This window comes from Erythrolamprus reginae, chromosome 5 (assembly GCF_031021105.1).
Source record: "Erythrolamprus reginae isolate rEryReg1 chromosome 5, rEryReg1.hap1, whole genome shotgun sequence".
Taxonomy (NCBI): domain Eukaryota; kingdom Metazoa; phylum Chordata; class Lepidosauria; order Squamata; family Dipsadidae; genus Erythrolamprus; species Erythrolamprus reginae.
In genome coordinates, this window is record NC_091954.1 from 49,985,881 (window position 1) to 50,012,994 (window position 27,114).

Consider the following 27,114-nt stretch of genomic DNA (forward strand, 5'->3'; position numbering starts at 1 on the left):
ATTTGACAAGTGGAAAGTATATTTATCTTCAATTTATTTCTTTTGCATTACTGAAAATTGTCAATTCTGTCACATACACTTCAGTCAAAAGGATTAGAGTCCATTAGTACAAGAAGAACTGCTTTATCAAAATGCCTCTCTCTTCCTTAAAAGGAAAGTGCTAAAATGTTATCAATAAGGCTGAGGTTTATGAGTGTGAAGTAAAGAAAGCAAATATAAATTACCTAGGAGGAAATCCATTGAATAAGTGGACAAAGGAATTAATTGTCAAGAGTGTGGATTTTGCAATTCAAGTGTGTTATTAAAAATGTCAAGTTAAACATTAAAAAAAGATGGATTATAATTTTTTCTTCTTAAGAACACGACATACATAAATCTAATGTACAAGTTCAATTATATTTATGGCATTCTATAACAGTGAATATTTTTGGAGGAAAATGGTCATAAATGGGTATTATTATAGAAAAGCATCTTTTCAATAGGATCACTCTGATGTTTTTGTGTTCAAAGCTTTGTTTTTTCTCTAATTAGTTTTGCAAGAGGATTGGCGCTTACAATCAGTAGTCCCTCTGGACAAGAAAACAATAATTTATAATACTCAGAGTTATAGCCTAGAAATCTTAAAATTTTGAAATAATTGGAAATATTGGTCTTGTAAGAGTGAGAAACACTTAATAGTATGGAGTCATAGAAAAGGATTAGCGTTACGATACAGGGGTGGCTCTGGGTCATTGAGGTCCTTTGGAAAACATTGTATCCTAGAGTTTTTCCTGCTTACAATCTTTATTTATTTATTTATTTACTGGACTTCTATGCTGCCCCTCTCTGAGGACTCGGGGCGGCTATAGATGTCATTCCATTGGCAGATGCATTTGCACTGGGGATTAAAGATTATACAGGCAGTGCAGTTCTCCACTTACAACCACAGTAAAACCCAACATTTATGTTGCTAAGCGAGACTTTTGTTAAGTGAGTTCTGCCTCATTTTAAGATTGTCCTTGCCCCTCTTGTTGAGGGAATCACTGCAGTTAGTAAGCTAGTAACATTGTTAAGTGAAACTGGCCTCCTCATTGACTTGGTTTGTCAGAAAAAGGTGACCACGTGGCCCTAAGTCACTGCAACCATCATCAATGGAGTCAGTTGCCAACATAAGAATTTTGGTCACATGACCATGAAGATGCTGCAAGTGGGGAAGAAAAGGTTGGGAAAAGGTAAAAGGTCACTATTTTTTCAGTGCTGGTGTGACTTGAATAGATTTTGAAATGAACCATTGTAAGTCAAAGACTATCTGTAGTCCCTAAAAGAAGTGGGGAGTTGGAGAAACGTATTACTGTATAGAGTTCATGGATATTATGATAAACTATAAACAGTGTCAATAAGTGACAATCTGTATCTGTGGCCACCACAAATAGGGGATATCACTCCTATCCTCCTTGACTGCTAACCAAATGAGCACAGCCTATAAAGTTGCTTGCTTGCTTGCTTGCTTGCTTGCTTGCTTGCTTGCTTGCTTGCTTGCTTGCTTGCTTGCTTGCTTGCTTGCTTGCTTGCTTGCTTGCTTGCTTGCTTGCTTGCTTGCTTACTTATTGGATTTCTATGCCGCCCCTCTCCAAAGACTGGGGCGGCTAACAACACATAAAAACCAGTAAATTTCAATAACATTAATCCAATTAAATTAAAATTAAATAGCTATCTAAAATACCAAATATTAAAATCAATCACACTCATTCATACAATGAGCCTACAAACATTTGTTGGACAGGGGCCAAGATATAATTGGCCCAAGCCTTATGACATAAATGAGTCTTAAGACTCTTATGAAAGGCAAGGAGGGTAGGGGCAGTACAAATCTCTGGGGGGAGCTCATTCCAGAGGACCAGGGCCTCCACAGAGAAGGCTGTTCCCTTAGGCTCCGCCAAACAATATTGTCTAGTTAACAGGACCTGGAGAAGACTGACTCTATAGGACCAAACTGGTCACTGGGATTCATGTGGCAGTAGGCTGTCCTGCAAGTAATCTGGTCCGATGCCATGTAGGGCTTTATAGGTCATAACCAATATTTTGAATTGAGTTTGGAAAACAATTGGCAGACAATGCAGACTGCAGAGTGTTGGAGAGACATGGGCATGCCTGGGCAGATCCATGACCACTCGCGCAGCTGCGTTCTACACAATTTGCAGTTTCTGAACACTCTTCAAAGGTAGCCCCATGTAGAGAGCATTACAGTAGTCGAACCTCAAGGTGATAAGGGCATGAGTAATTAACAGGATAGCCCATTGGGACCCCATTCAATAGGCTTGCCTACTTCCTCTAAGGTAGAAACATACAGAGGGTAAGAAAGACTGCCAAGTTTATAGCTAAAGTTATTTAACTTAGAGCTTCCTATCTAGCTGGTACATCCACAGTAACTGAATTTAAACATGCCTGGGATAAACATATATCCATTGTAAGATAAAATACAGGAAATAGTATAAGGGCAGACTAGATGGACCATGAGGTCTTTTTCTGCCATCAGTCTTCTATGTTTCTAAATTGCTATTCCTTGACTACTAACCAAATGTTTCAGCCATGAGCACAGCCTTTAAAGTTGCTAATTAACAGGATAGCAAATAGGGACCCCATTCAATAGTCTTGTTACTTCCTCCATGGTAAGAAAGACTGCCAAGGGATGATCTTATTATTTCACTGAATATTTTAAAAAAATATGTCAATATGCTATGTTATTTAATATTATTTTGTTTGATGTATGATTAAAGAATAAATAATAAACAAAACTAAGCTACTGCCATAGGAAAGTGGAAATGGATTCTCTCCTCCTTATTGTCTTATTTCCAATTTATGCTGTTTATGAAAATACATTTTAAGACAGTTTCCATTACCTGGCCACAACGGTGTAGTGGTTCTCCCTGAAAAGAGAAAAGTTTATGATTGTTTTAATATAAGCCCAAGAAATAAATTGCTGCTGAAACAATATATTGTGACCTCTATTCCTGGAACTTAGGAATATGTCTATGTATGTCTATGTGGCTATTGCTAATAAAATAGAAAGCAACAAAATTTTAAAAAATACTTGAATCTACTGCTAGGTTTACAAAGGTTGCTAGCCTGTAACAAATAAATATATGTATTGACTATCTGTGGTCATGCATCTAAATCTTGAAAGTTGAGTTTAAAAAATAGCACCATAATTTTAAAAAATGACCACAGCGTTGTTATTTAAAACATTGAGTGCTAGAAGTACTAATAAATTTATTAATAAATAAACAAACTAGGAAATGTTAGTGGTCACATGACCTTGGGATACTGCAAGAATTGCTATATTATTCAATCTTATTTTGCTTGATACCTTATTAAATGGTAAACAATCAACTAAACTAAGCTAGTGAATATCAGATTATTTTAATTGACATACCATAGGAAAGTGGAAGAGGACCCCCCCCTCCATTTTTTTGCTATGTGGCTAATTTATGCTAGTCATAATACATTTTAAGTGGGTCTTCATTACCTGGTATTGTAGAGTTTCTCCCTGAAAGAGAAAAGTTTATGATTGTTTTAATTATTTAATATGAGGCAAAAATGAATGGCTGTTGAAACAATATATCTATTTCTAATATTCATCAGTATTTCTGTTGCATTTTTAAAAGAGTACTTCACTTTGCTATTATGCTTACAAAAGTTACTAGCCTGTAGCAAATAAATATAAGTGCATTATAAATGATTCCCAGTGGTCTGCATCTAAACAGTACAATTAGAAAATGTTAGTAATGTAAGGAAAATGTACCTTTATTTTGAATATGCTGTTTAAGCTCATGTCTGTTCGTGGGTATAGGAGGCATAAAAATGAATATAAATCAGAAAGCACTTGATTGTTTTTGCTAAAACAAAATTCTTCCTTTGCTTGCCTGTCTTTAATTTCTACTTGTTCCATGACATGAATGATTCACTAGGTTGTTTCTTAGAATTCCTGGCTCAAGGGTACAAAGGGGTTTTAAATTCTGAATGGGGTATCCACCAGGTCTTATTAGCACAAAATTGGGAATTGCAATGTGGATACAGGTTAGAATAGAATAGAATAACATAGTTGGAAGGGACCTTGGAGGTTTTCCAGTTCAATCTCCTGCCCAAGCATGAAACCCTATCATTTCAGACAAATGGTTATCCAACATCTTCTTTAAAACTTCCACTGTTGGAGCATTCACAATTTCTGGAGGCATGTTGTTTCACTAATTGATTGTACGAACTGCTAAGAAATTTCTCCTTGGTTCTAGGTTGCTTATCTCCTTTATTGGTTTCCACCCATTGTTTTTTGTCCTGTCCTCAGGTTGGACAAAGCCAATATTTAAGATTTCATTGGATTTGTATGCCGCCCCTTTCCGAAGACTCAGGGCGGCTCACAGCATGTACAGAAAAACAAGAAAGAGTAATAACAATCCAATTAATAATACATTAAAAAACAATCTTTAATGTTTTCCTTGATTTGATGATCAATATGTCACTAAGAAATGCATAAATGTCAGGTGCAAGGAACCAGAATGAAAATAAAATTGAGTTATGTCAGAAGAAATATAAAAGTAAATTGAATACAATGTCAGTAATGGCCTTAAGAAAGGTGCATGGGATGAAACAAACAAATAGGATTAAGTATGAAAGGGTGCAGTACTTTTGAAAAGATTCCCAAAACAAAGAGATTGTAACTTTCAAACTCTTTAGGGAATTTATGAAATATTGTAGGAATGTGGAGAAGAATATATATATATATATGTGAAAATCGGCAGTGAAAGGCGGAAAAAAAAGCTTAAGCAATGTATTTCACGCATTCTATTTCTTTATCTTATAATTTCTTTCCTTTACTCAGTTTAATACTGTTTATTGCAAAAGAAAATAGATGCAGAGCATGATAGCTTTGCATCTTTGGAGGACTAAGTCTGCTGAACTGAATGAACTGCTCGGATAAGGCTGTCCATATACAGGTAGCCCTTGACATGATGACAGATTGAACCCAAAATTTCTGTTGCTAGACATTTTATGTCCCATTTTATGACTTTTCTTGCTACCATTGTTTAGTGAATCATTGCAGTTCTTAAGGTAATGAGATGGTTATTAAGTGAATCTGGCTTATTCATTGATTTTGCAGAAGACGATCATGTGGTCCTGGGACATTGCAACCATCATTTTTAATTTTGATTCTGATTTGGAGATTCTGTAGGGGACATGAGGTTGGAAAATGGTCATAAGTTCCTTTTTTCTGTACTGTTGTTACTTTGAACCATCACCAAATGAATTGTTGTAAGTTGAGGGCTACCTGTAGAGATCCAACAGAGTTAGGGAGTGAAAAGATTCTGGAACTAGAATGAATTTAGACTAATGGGAAGCTACTTATCATGTGGACTACTGGTATTTGAATTATTGGAATGACTCTGAAGGATCTTAAACTTCATTATGAGACTGATGCTGAAGGACCCCACCATTCAGGCTGATCGGTTAATTTGGCTTGATCAGGAGAATGATAAAAAGCCTCCTATTTATTTAGTTTTCTGGATCTAGAAGAACTTCCTGATTGAAACCTTGGCTTTCTTTGTTCAACTCCCTTTTTCTTCCAGCTTTGGATTGTTCCTTGACCCCATCTATTGTTTTGGTCACTTCTATGACATGTCATCTGTTTTGATTCCTGCTTGTTCCATGACAGGGGCATTTATGATTCAATAAGTTGTTTCTTAGATTTCCTGGCTCAATTTTGACTTCCTGGCTTATCTTGGACATTTGCCTGCAGCACATTAATTGTGTTATTAAGCCAGTTAAAACAACAAAACCAAGATGCCTGTTGTTAGTCATTATTTGGAAAGAGAAAACAGAGCAATTATACCTAACCTAGCTTCCTCACCTATTAAGAGATGTTCAGGAATTATCCTTTTCCAGAAAGTTATGTCAGCATTGTCCCAACTCTTCAATTGGGTATAAGACTAACTGAAATAGAGAGGATGGTTTTTTAATACATTGTGTTTAAATGGGATAGAATCTGAATCTTTGGTTCTTCTCTGTCTGAGGTCAATACATTCTCTACCAGCCTTGCTTTAAGATTGTGCCTTTTGGCAATTATCATCCCCAAAGATAGGTTAAAATGTCTGGGTTCTTTGATGACTTGTTTCCTTCAGGACTCTTCAGCTGAGTATCAAATCCTGTCTTCATTATTTGTAGCTAGTTGAATTACAATGTTATGCATTAACAGGGTGGGCTACTGCCCGGACAGGGGCAGGGGGACACAGTGGGGTAGCGAAAATGGAGCTCCACTCCAGAGCACCCAACTTGCACTGAAAGATGTTGAAAGAAAATGCATAAACCACTCCCACAGTGTAGTAGTAAAAATTTTGGGCAGCCCTTCACTGTGCATTAATTATGTGTTCTTAAACCAGATGCATGAGTCAACTCTCATGCCAAACTATTTAAAATCTGTAAATATAAAATGTGTTATAAAAATATTTATATTTCAATAACAAAGTAAGCAAGTACCTGAGCAAATAACACCAGCATCTTCAGAGTGGCCGCAGTTATGATTTCCCCAGCCTGCATTTCTGCATTCCCAAAGGTAGCGTTCACTCCCATTGCACCGGACATCATCGAGGTGAATGGGGCCATATCCTTGACCAAAGGATGCTTGCGATGTTGCTTGGATGGCATATCCACATCCAAGCTGTTGGCATACCACATGGGCATCTGTCAGGTCCCATGAATCATCACAAACAGTCCCCCAATTGTAGTAATAAATCCTAATTTCAACACGGCCTTCACAGCTACGAGTTCCATTTACTAATCGGAGCTCTTAAGAAAAAAAGAAATCATATTGTTCAGTCATATACAGTCCCAGACATGGGAGAAAAATATTTTTAAAATTGTACTTTTTGGTAGGAAACAGGATTAACATCAGTAATGAAGATTTGAATATGTGAGAAAATTTATCTTTATATGGTAGTGATGGCAAACCTTCTTTTCCTCAGGTGCCAAAAAAGCGTGGGTGGGTGCTATCACGCATACATGAAGGTCTGTGCCCATAATTCAATGCCCGGGGAGGGCAAAAACAGCTTCTTCCACCCCACATAAGACCTCTAGAGACCAGAAACAACCTGTTTCCCACCTTCTGGTAGGCCTAGTAGGCTCATGTTTCATCTCATCAGGCTCCAAAGGCTTCCCTGGAGCCAGGAGAGGGTAAAAACACCTTCCCCATCCCCCGGAGGCTCTCTGGAAGCCAAAAACATCCTCCCAGAGTCTCTGTGTAAACCAAAAATCAGCTGGCCACCACACACATGAAATTGGAACTGAGCTAGGGTAACGGCTCATGTGCCAGCAGATATGGCTCCGCGTGCCACCTGTGGCACCCGTGTCATAGGTTCGCCATCACTGTTACAGAGAGACAACTTTTGGATATCTGTCTGCCATCATGAATCAAAACAAAAAAAGTAAGGGAGTAAGAAGACCACAATCAGAAAGAATGGAACATGGGATATTTTCACTGCATACAAATTACTCAAATATACAGCCATGAAAGTGCTCCAAACAATAAATAGAAAGACCAGTTTGTAGCATGAGCTTTGCTGTCCCTCATCCTCTTACTGGAAAGTTTTTTTTTCCTGTGGTCTTTCTTGGAGAAGGAAATCTGTCGTTACATCATAAGACATTTCTCAAATATTCAAAAAAATGCAAATACAGTAGTACCAATAGGGAAATCCATGGGCGGAGCTTTGACATAATGGAGACATCCTTCCTGGCCGGCCAAAACATGGACTTCAGGAAGGACGTCTTCGTGACGTCAAAGCTCCGCCCATGGAATTCCCTATTGAGATTCCCCACTTCCATTTGAGCCTCCCGACCGGCCGACAGCTCCATGGCTCTTCTGCGATGGTGACCGCCAGGCAGCAGCGCTTCTCGGCATTCTCCCAAACCCAACCTTTTGCCACACTTTTCGGGTTCGGCGTTTGGGAGAACGCTGAGAAGCGCCCGGATGTTTCAAAAGGCACCCAGTGGAGCACGGTTTTTGTGATTTTTTTTTTGCTTGCACGCATTAATAGGTTTTACATTGTTTCCTATGGGAAACATTGTTTCATCTTACGAACTTTTCACCCTACGAACCTCCTCCCGGAACCAATTAAGTTCGTAAGATGAGGTATCACTGTATTGCAAATAAACATTCTCAACTGAATGGAGATACTTTTGAGAAAATAGTCACAAATTTCAGTTTATGTTTAAACTTAAAAAATAAAAATAAGTATTCAAAAATTTTCTAGCCTATGTTCTTTGGGACCATCACATCCTATGGAATCATATATGGAATAAAAACCAAATGTTGCTGCCATTACAATAACTCATTTGAATTTTGGTGTTGGACAATAGGTAGAGAATATCTTAGACAACAAGAACAGGCCATCTGTCATTAAATGAAGTAAAATCCCAACTATTAATATTGAAGCTAAAATTTTGATAACCAGAACCTAATCTATTTCAAAAACAACAATCATTGAAGATCTGGGAGGGGGAGGAAAGCAATTGAAAAGAGGAAAAAGAAGGAAAGATGCTTAGATTCCATCATTAAGAACAAAACAAGGATTCAAAGAACCATTTGTTGACAAAACAGCCCTGGTGTAATGGTGTCCCTTTGGTCATGTGGCATCAAAAGTGACTGAATCAATGAACAGCGAACTTCTAAAACTCTTGGTGAAGACTATTTCTTTCTCATAGAACCATCCAGATATATGACATCAAATGCACAATACTCATTCCCATTACATATTTAACAATATAGAAGGAAATTTAGAGATAGTTTGCATCTTGAAGCCTAGCAATAGTGGATCCTTTAAGGTTGTTAAGAACCCTAGAATTGAATGCTAAATAATACTGTGTTCTCTAGTATGGAATCACAAACATAAAAAGTGGTCCATGAGAAAATGCTCTTATACTCCAAACAGATGACATTTAGCAGATAAAACAGATCCTCAAAGCTTTCTTACCATAGGCTGATGATGGTATTGTTGTCGACGGAGGACCTGCCAGTAAACAAAGATAAAGTGTAAGATAGGCTACAGTAATAGATAAAGCATGAGGTTACATTCTGAAATCATATAGCATACTACACAAGGTTAAAAGCAGATTGATTTTGAGATTTCAATAATGTAAGTTGACATTACTGAACCTTCAATCACAGTAACAAACATACTAAATCATGAAATACTCTGCAATCATCAAGAAGGAGTTTATGTTTCTTTGCTTTTTTTCACAGCACAGTAGCAATAGCACTTAGATTTATATACCGCTTTACAGTGCTTTACAGCCCTTTCTAAGTGGTTTACAGAGTCAGCATATTGCCCCCAATAATCTGAGTCTTCATTTCACTCACCTCGGACGGATGGAAGTCAAGTCAACCTTGAGCCTGGTGAGATTTGAACTGCTAGCTTGCTGACAGTCGGCAGTCAGCAGAAATAGCCTGCAGTACTGCACTTTAACCACTCTGCTACCATGGCTCAGTAGATCAAATAATGCAAGATGCAAATAATGCAATGCTTGAAGACAAAAAGATAGTGTGGGCAGGGCACCTGCTTGGAATTTTTAAAAACATCTACCATGCACTCTGAAATCCTTAGATTGGATTTGCAACTTGAATGTGATAATATATTATCCACTCTATTTTAAATAAATGTATTCAAATAGCAATGTTTTGTGCTGTAGTACATATAACTAAAGTTATAATTGTTTTTTTTTATTACTACAGTTAAACCCTGAATAGGTCATATTACATCAATAAAGGTAAATCTGTGATGGGCTCCATTATGGTAATGATGGCTTCACTGTTTGAAGACCTGAAAGACCAGGTTAGGAATAGATCATCATGGAGAAAATTTATCTATGTGATAGCTAAGAGTCATCACTGATTTGACGGCACTGAATCTACTTAATCTACTTACAAGAATTGAGGTGGCGCAGTGGTTAGAGTGAAGTACTGCAGGCTGACTACCAGCTGCAGTTTGGCAGTTCAAATCTCACCGGCTTAAGGTTGACTCAGCCTTCCATCCTTACGAGGTGGGTAATATGCTGACTCTGTGACCACTTAGAGAGGGCTGTAAAAGCACTATGAAGCGGTATATAAGTCTAATTGCTATTGCTATTAAAGAAAATGTGTACTGCACGACTTGATGACAAACACTGGGACATATACAAAGCAAAGGCTAGTTGCCAAATTAGTTTAGATTTTATAGTTGAATCCTCATGCCCTGTTTTGCATTTCAATATTACCTATTGTTAGCAATACTAAATATATCAATAAAGAATAAAGAGTAGAGATGAAACATTTTGCATTTATTTCATCAAGCAAACGAACAAACAAAAAGTATTTTGCTATGCTTATCTGGCTGTTCATGAAAATACCCAAATTACCATAACAGATTTTCCTGTGAGATATTTGCCCCCAGGTATAAGGGCTATCTGGATGCAGAGGAATAATCCAATATGCTCTCATATATGCTCATGAACAGGAAAAAAAATGAACAGGAGTCCAGACGCACAGCTGAGGAATATTGACTTATTTGGACAGCATCATGCTTTTCAGGTGATCCTGGAACAACCCCCCCCCACACACACACACATCTCCAAATTGTTCTCTTAACTTAGGGGTGGGCTACTGCTTGGACAGGGGCGGGGGGGACACAGTGGGTAGCAAAAATGGAGCTCCACCCCAGAGCATCCAATTTGCACTGAAAGATGTTAAAAGAAAATACAGGGCATCCTGCATAAGCCACGCCCACAGTGTGGTAGTAAAAATGTTAGTAGCCCTTCACTGACTCAACTGTAAGTGTTCAAATAATCAAAATGTACATTGAAATACACTTCTACTGCCTCAGCATTACCTGGTGTTGAAGTAAGACTCGCTGAAAAAGAAAAATAGAGGTATGGTTACATTTCAAGGGATTTAATGTAATAGTTTAGTTACACAATGACTGCATTGATATGCATATCAATTTCTTATCACACTGCTTGTAAAATGGATACAATGACCAGAGGAATAATGTGTACTTTGTTTTGCAAAGGCTGCAAAAGTTACTCACCTGTACTCTTCTCTGTGCCAGCTATTTGGTTTCAAGAGTACAAAAAAATGAAAGGGCTACGTTTCCCCATAGCTATTCAATGTAATTTAAAGGTTCTCTTTGCCTGCGTTTGCAATCTTTGTTGCTAATTCTGCTTGAATGAAAGATTTTCTGACAATATTATGTAACTAGTTCAGGGATGGTGGAGTTATTATCTAATTTGAAAGAGTTATACATCTGCTGCTCTGCCAGGCATTATCAAAATACTCCCCCGTACTATCACATATCCTTCAGATGAAGGCTCAGTAGAGTCTCTAAACTACACTACTCAGTTATATTTTTCTGGGCTATATCTAAATGAACTGGTTACTGAGAGGCTTTGGGATGGAATTCAAAATTCTGGTTACCACTTAAGCTTTTAATGGCCTTAAGGCTGTTTATCTGAGGAAATTTATTTATTTATTTGTTTATTTGTTTGTTTGTTTATTTGTTTGCTTGTTTGTTTGTGATAAAAAGAAGGACAATAGGACAGTAAGAGAGGGATGGTAGGCACAATGGTGCACTTATGGACTCCCCTTGCAGTCTTCTTAGAAACTTAGAAATTTGGGGGGGGGGGTTGGGGAAGGAATCACAGAGTCAGGTAGTGCATTCCAGGCATTGATCACTCTGTGGCTGAAGTCATATTTTCTGCACTCAAATTTAGAGCGGTTTACATTTAGTTTGAATATACAGTGTTCCCTCGATTTCCGCAGGGGATGCGTTCCGAGACCGCCCGCGAAAGTCGAATTTCCGCGAAGTAGAGATGCGCAAGTAAATACACAATTTTTGGCTATGAACAGTATCCCAAGCCTTCCCTTAACACTTTAAACCCCTAAATTACCATTTCCCATTCCATTAACAACCTTTTACTCACCATTATTACTGGTACTCACCATTGAATAAGACACTTAGTGATCCTGATATTTATAAACATAATTATTTATTAACAATAATTATTTTTTTTGTTATTTGCAAAAATTATTAGTTTGGCGATGACATATGACGTCATTGGGTGGGAAAAACCGTGGTATGGGGAAAAAACCGTGAAGTATTTTTTAATTAATATTTTTTGAAAAACTGTGGTATAGGCTATCCGCGAAGTTCGAACCCGCGAAAATCGAGGGAACACTGTATTATGTGTTTATGCATTGCTACGGTTGAAGGTGAAGTAGTCACCAACACAAAGGACATTTTGGTATATGATTTTGTGAACTACAATTAGATTAGATCAGAGGCGATGTAGTTGTAAATTGTTACAGTATTTCAAGTTTGGTGGAAATTTTTGGTGACATTTTTCTTCAGGTAAAAGTTGCTGACAGATATATTTCTGCAAGTCTGATTTTGCCCCTCTAACTTTTTCCTTTTTTGGTGAATCCTATCCCTTTATAATTTTATAGTCATAATTTGCTTCTGGGTTTATTTGTTAATATCCTGGGTTTTCATTAGGTGAGTTAGAATATTAATTTCCAACACTAAGTACACTAAGATGTACAAACTTTCAACTACCAATGGGAAAATACCCATAAAATATGTATATTGATCTCATCATAAGATGACAACGTACCTGAACAAATGACGCCAGCATCTTCACTGTGGCCACAATTATGATTTCCCCAGCCTGAAGTTGTACAATCCCAAAGTTGGTATTCATATCCACGGCAGTTAACATCATCCAGGAAAATAGGACCATATCCTTCTCCAAAATAGGCTCCAATTTTAGCTTCAACAGCGTAGCCACATCCAAGTTGTCTGCATACTACTTCCGCATCATTCAGATCCCATGAGTCATCACAAACTGTCCCCCATTGACTATAGTCACGCCGAACTTCAATGCGGCCTCGACACCTATGCCCTCCATTTACCAATCGGAGCTCTTAAAAATCAATTAATGAATCAATTAGTATGATTGCTCTTCTTGACAAACATTCACAAATTTAATATTCAGATGTGATACCCAGAACCTACACAACCTTGGCTGATCTCAAAACCAGTAATCAGGGTGGTATCTACTGGGATTAAGTTTTCTTGAAGGTCATTAAGAAATGCCAAATGTATGCTCATTTGGAAATTTTAAGAAAATTTAAGGGGAAGATAGTCAAAATCTCTTCTATATTGTTGCTAGAAAATTGACATTTTTAATATAAGTGTTCAACAAAACTATTTTTCTTTCTTTGAAGACACTGGAACAAAACATGCATACTGAGATTTTGTGCTTCAGTTTCTAGCATCACCATACTTGAAGAACAGTTTTGACTCTTGAATCCTTAGTGTATGTGGAAAAGCCAAATATCCCTCTTAGCAACATTTTCAGAAAGAGGGACTTACCTTAAGCCCAGCTGTCTTCATACCCAAGTTAGGACTAGACCTGTGGTTTCTTTAGTCCTCAATGAGGCCTATAACCATCAGGATAAAATTGCTCTCAAATACCTTCTTTGCTATCTATCTTCTTATTGGTAATATATCAATAAAATTGAGTGTACTTTTAATTTAATATAATTTTATACTCAATCATAACATCATAATCCTTACAATTTATATTAATATTGATGGCTTTCTGGTTGCTTATTTGTACCCTAAGACAATTATTAAGTGTTGGACCTCATTATTCTTCACAAATGTATCTTTTCTTTTACAGTATGTACACTGAGAGCATATGCATCAATGACAATTACAAGTGCCCAATTACACTTGGCCAATAAAGAATTCTAATCTAATCTAATATAATATAATAATAATTGTACAATAAATACAATAATTGAGTATTATATAGTAACAATTGAAAATAAATTTATGAAATAAAATAAAAATTTGTGATTTTATATTCAATTGTTACTAGAGCATCCTTATTATTATATGTACTTCCTTAAAAGATTAGTAAAATTAGGAAAAATAAGTCTAGCAAAAAAAAATTATTTTTTATTTTATTTATTAGATTTGTATGCTGCCCCTCTCCGAAGACTCGGGGTGGCTAACAACAATGAAAAGACAATGAAAACAAATCTAATATTAAAAAATAATCTAAAAAACCCCAATTTAAAGAACCACTCATACATACAAGCATACCATGTATAATTGGGCTGTAAAATCCAGATGGCAGCAAAATCAGAGTTTTATATTACTGCACCATCCTGTGGTCTTCTGGAATTTTACATGCCAGATATCAAAGCTTAGCTTAAATCAATAATCCTTGAAACTACATCTTAAAAAATAGTATTACTGTAGACATAATTACAATTAGAAACAGAAAGAAATGCTAAAAATAATATCCAAATTATATGTGATTTCTGGATACAAAACATAACTTTTTTTTCTTGTTAGCCAATTGTAAGAAATCTAAGTGTATAATATTACCTTTTCTATACCAAGTTGTTCTGAATGCTGTAAAAGTAATTGAAAAAGGAAAAGAGACATATTAAACTATATGACAGATAATAACACCTAACAACATTTACCCATGAAATATTTGAAGATATGTCAAACATATTTGATATTTATCTATATTTATTTATTTTATTGATTGATTGATTTTGTCCATTACACAATGAGGGTTATAGTGGATATACACATAGTAAAATACATAATGAAGATTATAGAGGATATACTCATAGAAAAATATGTCTAAGAAAGAATAGAAGAGAAGATATAGGAATAAAATATATCAATGAAAGAATAGAAGAGATATAGGAAAAGAAGAATGGTATAGGAGATATAGGAGAGTAAAACGACAGGGGACGGAAGGCACTCTAGTGCACTTATGCACGCCCCTTACTGACCTCTTAGCAATCTGGAGAGGTCAACACATACATGTAGAAAATTTTCTTAATAAAAACAACTTTAAAGAAAAAAATTATATATAATATTATAAAATATAAAATGGAATGACATCCCATGTTGGCTATATCCACTCATAGTTAGTATATTAAATTGCAAAATATCATAATCAACTTTCATTTGACTTCATATTTCTATCCTTTACATATTTCTATGTGCCTTTTTAAGAGCCTTAGTTTTATGAACCACTCCATCTTTGATATCACCAAAAAACAATTAAAGACAAAATGGGATGTTTTTAAAAACCTTGAGTGGTAACTGCAAAGCAATTATACAGAGCATAGTGATTTTTCACATATCTTGTTGTAGGAACTGATCACCTCATGGGGGCGCTCCAAATTAATTTTAATGATTGAATCTCTATGTAATGTTAAAAGATCCCTACCATTCATATATTGGTATTTCTAACTTCAATCCCTTATATACTACAAAAATAATGATACTAACTCATTTGGTATAAAAACAGTAAAACAGTGAAGTGAATTTTGGTTTGAAATAGATTGATGTAGTATTTCTTAATATATTGCTCCTCTGTAACTGAAAATAAACCATCTTTATCTTTTGTCTTCAGATAAAACAACAAACAGCAAAGAAACTATATCTGGAAAAATGGATTTAAGAGAATTTCTTACCTAATGTGGACTTCCCTCCCCACCCCCACCCCCAACATATTATCTAACTACCAGACGGATAGAAACTGTGCAGTTTTAAAATACATTTTTGTGGCAGTTCCCATGATTTAACAGATGGATTTTTAAACTACACAATTACTACCTGTCCGGTAGTTAGATATTATGTTGGGGGGGGGGGGAATTAAATATCCAAAGTGCTTTCCCACATAACCAGATCAGTTATTGGTCCTTAGTTCTAAACTACTGTACAATAAGCCGCCCCGAGTCTTCGGAGAGGGGCGGCATACAAATCTAAATAATAAATAAAATAAATAAATAAGGATAGGAGATGCCATTTATTTCCACTTGAAATCAAGATTTGTTTGGGTTCCCAAACTTTTCCAGAATCTAAGGAAAGTTGCAGTTATACAGTACCAAAGGAACAAGTTACTGGATCTTTATTACTCATCTCAAAAGTAAGCAACCTATATCAGGAAAGCATATGCATGTTTTTTTTTAAAAAATATATTTTTTATTGGTTTTGCACATAAAGTTACATGAACAAACATAAAACACTGCACAGTGCATGTGCCCATCACCCAACTGACAATCCCACCACCACCACCACCAATTGCGGGGGTTTCAAATATTTACTAGTTTATATATTTTTTATTTCCTTAGCTCTACTTTGCATTTGTTATTATTAAAAGAGTGATTGGAGTTTATTTTTCACATTTTCGTCACATATTCTACTAAGCATATAACCTTTCACCTTATTCCATCATGCCATCAGCTTCTCCAATTTATTTTCATCAAAGTTGTTTAATCTTATTTCCATGATTTCAAAATGAATGTGATCCACCATGTACCAGTACCAGTTCTGTAATGTCCATTTTATAGGCTCTTTCCAACCCAATACCACTACCGCTTGAGCGCTTTCCAGTGCTGTAGTTTTTATTTATTTAAAATCTCTTAGTTCTCTTTGTTTAATTAATATCGCTATTTCTTTTGTAATTATCCAGTTAATATTTAGCATTTTATTTATTTCGTTCTGCACTTCCTTCCAAAACTTCTGAACTTCAACACACTCCCAGAACATATGCATGAAGATTCCTTTCTTTTGGCAACCATGCCAACAATTACCTTTCCCTTTCCCCTGGAAGTGTGCAAGTTGTGCTGGTGTATATATGCATGTTTGCGTGTGTGTGTGTGTGTTTACTGGTTTTTTTAATAAATAGAGAAACAATGTTTTACAACAGCAAAACTGATTTATATTTGACAGATGGATATGAATAAGTTATTTTGAAGATGAGTCAGAAGTCATGAATCCCTAAACACCCACAAGAGATCTAAGTCCAGCTCATTTTGAATTCCTTCCTATTCTTAACTTCTTAATGGTCACTTAGCCAAATTCTTGCAGAGAACTTAAACTTGCAATATAAATCTGTATACTCATTTGAACTGCCTGAATCTGCTGATTTCCCAGTTGCTTGACAGTTGTATTAATTCAAAATTACCTGTTGTCGGATACAGTTTTGTGCCTGTGAACAAGAAAAGAAGAAACATGAGGCATTAAATGTACATATTATTAAACATGATAAAGATACTTTTGGTTTGGTAATTATTTTCTCCGGTTCTTGGAAAATACGTAAATAGGTAATGTTTATGATGATGAATTGCATAATCAGAGAAATTTATGTACTGGGAAAATTCATGTAAATCAGATTTGCAAGTACAGAGCTGGGAAAAAGAGATTTATTTGGACAACATCCAATCCTATAAGTACATTCATTGACAGCTCAAGTTTACAACACTGTAAAAAGTGACTTGTGACTGTTTTTCACACATACGATCTTTGTAACATCCCCATGATCATGTGATCAAGATTAAGATGCCTGGCAATAGACTCGTACTAATTACCATTGCTGTGTCCTAAGGTCATGTGAACCTTTCTGACAAGCAAAGTCAATAGGGAAGCAAGATTCACTTCACAATCGTTTAGCTAACTTATCAACTGCGATGTAAAATGAGGCAAAATTCACTTAACCAATGTCTCACTTAACAACATAAATTTTGGGTTAAATTGTGGTAGCAAGTCAAGGACTATGTATAAATGAAGGAGACCTTAACTACCTGGGACTAATAAATAGTGTTTGGCGAACCCAACAAAGTTTGGGTTCGGCGAACTCACCCGAACTTTGCCATGAAGTTCGGGTGAGTTTGCCAAAGCCGAACCCAAACCCGAACCCGAACAGCAGCAAGTTGCTGTGGTGTCCTTTTCTGTAAAAATAAACAAGGAGGTGGGGAATTCCCCACCTCCTTTTGCTTCCTTTTATTTTTACAGAAAAGGATGCCACAGTGGCGCTGCAAGCAAAAGTAAGTAGGCAATTCCATGATGGGATTCCGGTGGTGGGGCTTTGACATCACGGAGACTACTTTCAGGCTGGCCGAAATGGGGAGGAAGGAGTCTCCGTGATGTCAAAGCCCCGCCTCCGGAATCCCATTGTGGGATTCCCCACCTACTTTTGCTTGCAGCTCTGCAAGCAAAAGGAGGTGGGGAATCCCACAATGGGATTCCCCACTCTCCTCCCAGGCAGTGGCATTTCACGTTGTTCGAGTGAACGCCAAACCCGAACCTGAACTTTACCCGAACTTTTTAAAAAATTCGGTTTCGCGTTTGGCATGCTGAACACTGCAAAGTTCGGCACGAACCCAAACTTTGCAAGTTCGGTTCGGCCAACACTACTAATAAAAGATTGATCATAAATATATCAGTCAAACAAATAGTAATAGAATCCTATCAGCTAGCTTAGTGGGAAGCCCTCCTAATTGATGGCACATGAAATGTTTCCTGCCAATACATAACATGGATTATGGCTAATATAGCCGATACTTCAGAAGAGCACGAAGTTGGAGAGGGCTGTGCCTATGGATATTGAATTGTACTTTGGACCTCTGTCTTAACTCCATAACCTGCTTTTCCTAGCATCAATGTGACACAAAATCAGAGAAAGACTTAAACCTGCACATGTAAGTGCAACATTTGCTTTGGTTCGGCAGCCTCCTTCTAAAAAAAAAAAGCATTGCCCCAAGTAGTCTTCATTGCCACTATAGAACATGTTACTCAAGTAAGGGTGAGTGAAGTTGTATTTGCTAACTCCAACTGCTCGACCACACTGCAGCTCCCTGCAGATGACCCCAGCTTCTCTCAGGCTGAATTGATCATAGCAAATGCCAGTCCAGCCACCAACGTAATAAATTTCAAGAAGACTGGAACAGTTTTCTGATAGCCTCACATAAATTCCTTTAAATAGGCATTGAAAAGAGTGTTATTAACAATAGCACTTAGACTTATATACCACTTTACAGCCCTTTACAGCCCTCTTTAAGCAGTTTACAGAGTCAGCATGTTGGCCCCAACAATCTGGGTCCCTCATTTTACTCACCTCGGAAAGATGGAAGGCTGAGTCAGCCTTGAGCCAGTGATATTATAACTACCAAACTGCAGATAGCCAGCAGTCAGCATAATTAGCTTGCAGTACTGCAATCTAACCACTGTGCCACCACGGCTCTTAACCAATCAGTCAATCAATCAATGATTAGGTTTCTACATGTGTATATTTAATGCACACAAAATTATAATTTTAAAACATATCTCCCAAATAAATATGTAATTATTGCTTTAATAATTAATTTTAAATGGGGCAATATAGAAAATCTCACCTTAGGGGATCAAAACATAATAGACTGTAAATCTTAGCCTTTTGTTTCCATTCCTCCTCTGATATGTTAGTGGCCTGTTTCTGATGTGATAACTATATACCTGGGAAGGATTACTTCAGATCATAAATGAAGTTCTTCCGTTCAAAAGCTCCCTGCACTACTAAACTACTATGTCAAAAAAAAGTTGGAATAGGCCTCTTTCTTTCAGATACCTAGTTTATATTTTATTTTATTATACAACATGCTCCCAGCAACTCTGGGTAACTCACAATTTAAAAAGTAAAGGGCAAAAGAATACAAACATGTTATAGATGGTTTGAACCAAAGATGAAAAAAAGGAAAAGAAAAGGAAAAAGGGGGGGGGGGAAGGAAAAGAAAAATATCCAACTGGATTCAACTATTACCCTGATCCAACTATTACCCTGATTGAAAGCATGGAAAGATAACTAGGACTTCAAAAGTTACTAAACTTACCGTAATCAGAGGGGAGGCCTTTAGATATCAGGGGTGGCAGAGGAGATATCATTCCAGAAGGAAGATAGCAAAGCAGAGAAGGGTCTAGTAGAGTTCCACTACCTGGCGCTGCTTAGATGATGGGATCTGGGAGCTAGCACCTAATCTCATGGGACACCCAGAAGCAACATGGAACAGAGGCCAGTGGTCAGTCAAATAACTAGACCCTATGTCTAGGGAAGAATAGGGAAGATTCTTCTGTATGATTATTGATCAATCATTGAAGGCCCTAGTTGAGTTTTGAAACACTATGATCTAAACTTAATCTCCCTTGGATATGCAAATGTTTTGGATTTAAAGTTGACAGCTTAGAACCTCCATGTTTTTGTCCTGTATTCAGCCTTTTCAATAACTTGATAGAAATATTGACTTGGATCTTACTACTTTTTAAAAAATAATATTTTATTATGGTAGTAGAATAGCAAGGACTTATTATGGTTCCACTACTATTGGTTTCAGCTGGGAGAACATATATTGCTGGAGCGAAGCAGGGAATAACAGTAAGTAAAATGTCCTTCTTCACCTTCTTACTGATCAATTCTGGACCTTTACAGATCATTTTCAGCCCATTTCCTGCCCCAAATCCATCCCCTCCCAAAATGCCTGCTTGTTTCTTTGGGAAAATTAATTGTTCTAAGTAGGTGTTGTATGCCTACCAACATCTTGGCACTGCTGTGCTGTTGGCTAACTATGCAAATATATAGTACACCTTCCATAAAGGCTCATCTTTAAAGCTTCTCTCTTCCCATATCCATTTGAATGAAGAAGCCGATCTTTTGCTATATAATTCTTCCTCCCCAAACAAGCCATAACTCAAGAGGCCAAAGAGCAGTTAAAGGAAAGCAAACAGGCAGAGGGTCAGAGCATGTTACTATTTTAAACTTTTATAACATTGTAAACTGACAGATTGTTAGCTACCCAGAGTTTTGTTACAGCAAGATGGGTGCTATATAATAACATCATATCTATATTATATTATATTATATTGTATTGTATTGTATTGTATTGTATTGTATTATATTATATTATATTATATTATATTATATTATATTATATTATATTATATTATATTATATTATATTATATTATATTATATTATATTATATTATATTATATTATATTATATTATATTATATTATATTATATTATATTATATTATATTATATTATATTATATTATATTATATTATATTATATTATATTATATTATATTATATTATATTATATTATATTATATTATATTATATTATATTATATTATATTATATTATATTATATTATATTATATTATATTATATTATATTATATTATATTATATTATATTATATTATATTATATTATAATACAGGTAACTTTATTGTCACCTGTCTCATTTTCAAACCCTCTACTTCAATTTTTATTTGTCTAACACAACCTTCCCAAATGGTAGTTTTCCAGGAATGCCATGATTACACCTCCCAGAATTCCAGTTTGCACTTGTTGCACTTGGGAAGCAAGTGGTTGACAAAGGCTGGTCTAACAATTCTCACTGAAACCAACATAAATGTTTGAAAACTCACCTTCAGTGGCTGGGTGAACTGGGATATCTGTAAAATAAAAAAATACACCAGTGATTTTCAGGAACATTTCTTATTGCAACAGATCCGACTGTGATTTGTTCTTGTTAGAAATAATATTTTTAAGAATACATGAAAAATACCAATATCTCTTTAGGAAAAAACATGCAGAAACATTTCCTGTCTTGCTGGATAATAAAATGTAGCAGCTATGTGCACGCACACACGCACACTCACACATATATTCTGAAACAGCCAGCTGTTTCTGCAAAAAGATATTTAATAGTTTGGAGGGAAAGAACTTTGTATGCATTCCTATGAGTTTTCAAGCTCCTTTTTCAAAATATTTGCAATTCCTTCTAAATTATACAGAAATAAGTATCTTGCTCATATCAGCTAAGTGCATCTGATATTGGGGAGGGATTGATATGGTCCCAGGGACTGCAGTTTATCCAAAGCCAATTGCCTAAACAATCAATTTGGATTGGTGCATGAACTGGTTCACAAAATAAGACAGGGGTGTCACGCTCATGACAAAACGCTGTCATCACATGACACATTGCAACTTTCCCCCCCCTTTGGGCATGGCCAGCTCATGATGCATCCGGGCTGTGGGCTGTGAGTTTGACACCCCTGCAATAAGACAATGCGAAAAGAGTCAAAATGGTGTGGAGAGACATTGTCTGGGCTTTCTCAAAATTACATATTTGAAATTATGCTTGAGGCAAAGCCAAGAGGAAATTTGCTTAAAAGATATAGTAATATACCTTATATAATATACTATACAGTGTTCCCTCGATTTTCGCGGGTTCGAACTTCGCGAATAGCCTATACCACGGTTTTTCAAAAAATATTAATTAAAAAATACTTTGCGGGTTTTTTCCTATACCACGGTTTTTCCCACCCAATGACATCATATGACATCGCCAAACTAATAATTTTTGCAAATAAATAACAAAAAAAAGTAATTATTGTTAATAAATAATTATGTTTGTAAATATCAGGATCACTAAGTGTCTTATTCAATGGTGAGTACCAGTAATAATGGTGAGTAAATGGTTGTTAAGGGAATGGGAAATGGTAATTTAGGGGTTTAAAGTCTTAAGGGAAGGCTTGTGATACTGTCCATAGCCAAAAATGGTGTATTTACTTCCGCATCTCTATTTCGCGGAAATTCGACTTTCGTGGGCGGTCTCGGAACGCATCCCCCGCAGAAATTGCGGGAACACTGTATATTTTTAAAGCAAATTATGGCCTATGGAACATAAATATGTGCAAGCATGGCAGTAAGAGTCTCATCAGAGTTTTCAGCAGAAAAGCAGCAAAAAATGTTATTTTTTAAAAAGCAAAAGACTTACACTTAGTTGTGCTTTCTGTTGATGTTCTTCTTATATCTATTGTTGTTGCAGAACTACCTGTAGAAATAATATAATCAAAGTGCTAATGAGTTTAAATGACATTCCAAAGTATTTTTTCCCCCAGCTAATTTTAAATGAATATATCAGAATGCTTACAAACTACGGTGACAACTAAACCCTAACAACATAACAGCAGGAAACAAATATAGTTTGGCTTTGCTATTTCTTATATTTCAGGATGGATTAGATCAGCTTTAAGAAAGCTGGTAGCTTCGGGCCTCATATCATGAGTCATCTTAGTTGCCCTGGCTGAACACCAGTCAAGTGGACCTCCCTCCCTGCATCGCATGGACCTGCAGCAGGGCCTGCTAGGGGTGTTTCCAAGCCTTCTAGCTTCACACCTTCTTCAGATCATTCTACCCAAACAGCGACACCTTTAGGTATTGATTCACCATCATTAAATGAGCTATTAACATCAGGGGGACCACTGTTTCATCAGGGTTCAAGTAACCATCACTAAGCGAGGTGTTTCAGAGTTCTCAGCACCTATGACTTTATTTGTGACCCAGAACCTCATATCATAATTTAATTTAAACCCTCTTTGGTCACTGGGGGCGGAAAGAGGTATTAGCAGCAGCTGTGTGTTCTCCTTTAGGACACCCTTTGGAAGGTGATTGGCTGCCCTCGCCAGAAGCTCCGGGCATGTCGGGCCTGAGTTATGGGGGACGGGTGCCATTGGAGCTTCACCCATGTCAGGACCTCTAAATGGGGAAATGGGGTGGACCTTCCCATATGTCAAATGGTGTGGCGGAGAGCAAAGGAAAGGCCAGGAGGAACCTTCTCTTGCTCAGCAAGGAGCTTCGCACATAGCTGTTTAGAAATATTTTGAAAGGGATTCCACCAGGGGTTGGCTGCTGCCCGGACGGGGTGGAACGCAGTGGGGTAGCGAAAATGGAGCTCCACTCCAGAGTACCCAATTTGCACTGAAAGATGTTGAAAGAAAATGCAGGGCATCCTGCATAAGCCACGCCCACAGTATGGGAGTAAAAATTTTGGTAGCCCTTCACTGGATTCCCCCGTTTTGTTTCTTACCTCTGCAGGTCTTTTAAGAATTTGATTAATGCATAACAATAAAGTGACCCATTTTTAAAATCCAGACTTGTGTCCATGCGTTATTTGGCTTCCAAGGCAAAGCTGAGCTAACCAACAGGTAATGCATCATTATTTTCTTTAATTAGAGAGCAAGAGGCACAGTTGTGATGAATAGTATAAAGGTCAAAATTGAAAGTTAAGATGGAAATAAATGTAATCATGGAAGGTTTATTTATTTCATCCTCAGGAATTATATCCTTGGGCACTAAAAAAAAACCCCATTGTTTGTCTGAAGGTTGAAAAGAAATTCTGAAGAACAGATTATCAAGAAAATCCTGGAAATGCCTGATGACTAAATAGGGCAAAGTATTCCTAATGTTGAAACAGAAGAGATACTAGGATTTAGGGAACAACAGATCAGCCAGTCCTACAGCGATACCCAAGACTTCAGAGAAGGATATAAAGTGATCAAAGGACAACTTTTGACAATTTATACAATTTTTGGCAGATAATGGGGAATGCTTAAATATAAAATCCCTAACTGCAACAAGTCAGTAGGTAAAATTGCACACAATAATCTATTTACCATGCTAGTCAATCATGGGTTAGATGGCATGACAATTAAGCAGATACATAGCTGGCATGAAAATAAAATTCAAAGAATGTTCATCAGTTTTTTCTCATGTGACTTGAGTGAGATATTGAATGTATTGATACATTTTTTTAAAAAAAATGGATAATGGACATTTAATAAAGATTAATAAAGTTGGTTAATAGATAGTTAATAAATATTTAGCATGAGGAGTTCTGATCACTGACAGATTCTTAACAGCTTAAAAGACACCCCTATATTTATAGATGATGGTTTGCTGGCTAAACCTATATTTAAAGTGAAACTTTGCAACAAGAAAAAATTAGTTTGTATTTTTAGAAGCTTAAAGAATGAGCAGAGCTCATGTTGATGCATGCATCATTTAAATATACAATGATACATGATACATAGCATACTTTCCTATAAAGCTAAATTTTAGAATTCAGTTCAGAATGTAGAACTTCAAATGGAATCTAAACACTGCTTCATTTGCTTCCTAAGGGTGAACATTCTGAATTAATTGAAGGTACACAAAATGCAAAGATTCAGTTTTAGCCATTTCTCAAAAACAGTCCCATTTTGGAGAACTTGGATGATCTATCTACTACACTGTATTGCAATCACCCTGGAGAAGATTTAGCATAGAGTTTACCTGCGAGCACTAACAGCATCACCCAAGAGAGCATCATGGTGGTGTCTGTCTCCCCAACCCTTCTGACCCAGACACACGAGCACCTGAATTTAAAAGTTTATGTTAATGTGGAGGTGTGGTCCCCTACTTCACTGGTGTGATATGATTGGATTGAGAACACTTTGCTTTCCCTTTGTTTTCATTGACATAAATATTAAGACAGTGTCTTTCAAGGATCAATATCTGCATTTCTGTCAACAAGGATAGCATTGCAGTGATAACAAGTTTCCATGACTTATATTGCTACATAATCATTACCACATTCATAGCTAAAATGTAGTTTACTTCCTTTTGATCATAAACTATTTCCTTGTGATAATAAATCTCTTTGGGTGTGCCTAAGATTGAAGAGACCAAAGAAAAAACCATAATTAAACAGGTTAAAAGGTAGAATAGACCTACATAATCTGCTCATAGGGCAGCATTCAAAGGACATCAGCAGTGTTTCCAATACATATTTAAGGGTGTTGAATGGAAAATTATGATTTATTGTGTGTAAAAATATGAAATACATTGTTATTTTTTAAACATTTCTTTATTGTATTTTTCTCTTTATACATGTCACGGTAATTTCTTAAGCAGATCTACAACCTTTACATACTTTACCATTTATATTAATACATTTTGTACATTGTCTTGAAATATTATCTAGTTCTACGTCTTTTTTGTACATTTTCTCTTCATCCTTCTGTTCTCAATCCAATCATACCACTTTTTCCATATTACATAATAATCCAAATCTTTTTGTCATTTAAATCCCATTTTTAATTTATCTATCTCCTCACATTCATATTCATATCAGTGGGTATGGCTAGCTGATGAGGCCAAAATAAGGCCGAAATAGATCTATCCTAGTCTCCCTTAATTTTAAAATTCAGCTTAAACATGTGACTTTTATATATATATATATATATATATATATATATATATATATATATATATATATATATATATATGTAGATTGTTCTGAGTTCGGGTTTTGCCCTGTGTAATGTTTTGCATGTCTATGCGACGTTTCGGCGAAATCACATTCACCATCATCAGGCTGGAGTTCCAATCTTTGTGTTTTTGCAAATGAATATTAGCAACTGACATTTCTTCTTAGCATGTAGTGTGGGGGTGGAGATTTGCTTTGAATGTAGCAAATAGATTGGGTGACTATGCTTCCGTGATCTGATTGGTTGGTGTAATCATGGTTATAGAAGGAATGGCATGAAGATTATGAAGTGTTTTGTTTAAGTCTGATTTCCAAATATAAAATTCTAAAATCATGATAATTAAAGGATTGACATATTGATTATAATGAAGTGTTTATTTTGTTTAAGGCTGGTTTCCAAATCTCTGGCAGGCGCGAGGTATCATCCCTTTTATTTAAACAAAAGGACCTCTTTTCAATTTCGATAGCTTCTAGAGAGATTCTTTTATATAAATTCTCTGTTTTGTGGAGTAATTTAGTTTTTTCAAAGTCAATTTCGTGCCCTGTTCTTTTAATGTGCTGGACAAGGGAGGAGGTCTTCTCCTGTTTCTTGACTGCATTCATATGTTCTGCCATGCGCTGGCTCACTCTTCGGTTAGTTTGTCCAATGTATGTGGCTGCACATGTTTTGCAAGGGATTTCATAGATTCCTTGGTATTCTAATTGGATTTTATCTTTGGGGCTCCTTAGGATATTAGATATTTTTTTTGGTTAGTGCAAAATGAGGTTTTGATGTTATGTTTTTGTAGAATTTTACTAATTTTATCCGTGGTGCCTTTGATGTAAGGAAGGATGGTGGTGCCATTGTCCTGTTCTTGATCTTGTTTTTTGGGGGGTGTCTCTTTATTGATTAGGTTTGTTATTGTTTTCTCTTTGAATCCATTAGAAATTAGTACATCTTTGAGTTTGTTCAATTCAGTTTTTAAGTGCTCATGGTCAGCTAAGCGTTTGGTTCTGGTGATGAGAGTTTTGGCCACTGAGGTGACTTGTGCGGGGTGGTGGTGTGAGTGTGCATTTAGATAACGGTTGGTATGGGTTTTCTTTTGGTAGATAGTATGTCCTAGGCTGCCA

The 27,114-nt window shown here is 36.3% G+C and overlaps 1 protein-coding gene across 1 annotated transcript in view; it reads right to left on the reverse strand.

The window, feature by feature from the left end:
• LOC139167731 (scavenger receptor cysteine-rich domain-containing protein DMBT1-like) overlaps positions 1-25,083 on the reverse strand; it is a 42,867-nt gene extending 17,784 nt beyond the window's left edge. The window contains exons 1-11 of the mRNA XM_070752547.1: positions 25,029-25,083; positions 22,693-22,749; positions 21,338-21,364; positions 17,062-17,085; positions 14,454-14,480; positions 12,667-12,975; positions 10,887-10,907; positions 8,997-9,032; positions 6,508-6,816; positions 3,506-3,526; positions 2,880-2,906 (exon numbers count right to left, since the gene is read on the reverse strand). Of these exons, the coding sequence (XP_070608648.1) occupies positions 2,880-2,906; positions 3,506-3,526; positions 6,508-6,816; positions 8,997-9,032; positions 10,887-10,907; positions 12,667-12,975; positions 14,454-14,480; positions 17,062-17,085; positions 21,338-21,364; positions 22,693-22,749; positions 25,029-25,065 (895 nt within the window). The 5' untranslated portion in view covers positions 25,066-25,083. The remainder of the gene's footprint in view (positions 1-2,879; positions 2,907-3,505; positions 3,527-6,507; positions 6,817-8,996; positions 9,033-10,886; positions 10,908-12,666; positions 12,976-14,453; positions 14,481-17,061; positions 17,086-21,337; positions 21,365-22,692; positions 22,750-25,028) is intronic.
• Between the last annotated feature and the right edge of the window lie 2,031 nt (positions 25,084-27,114).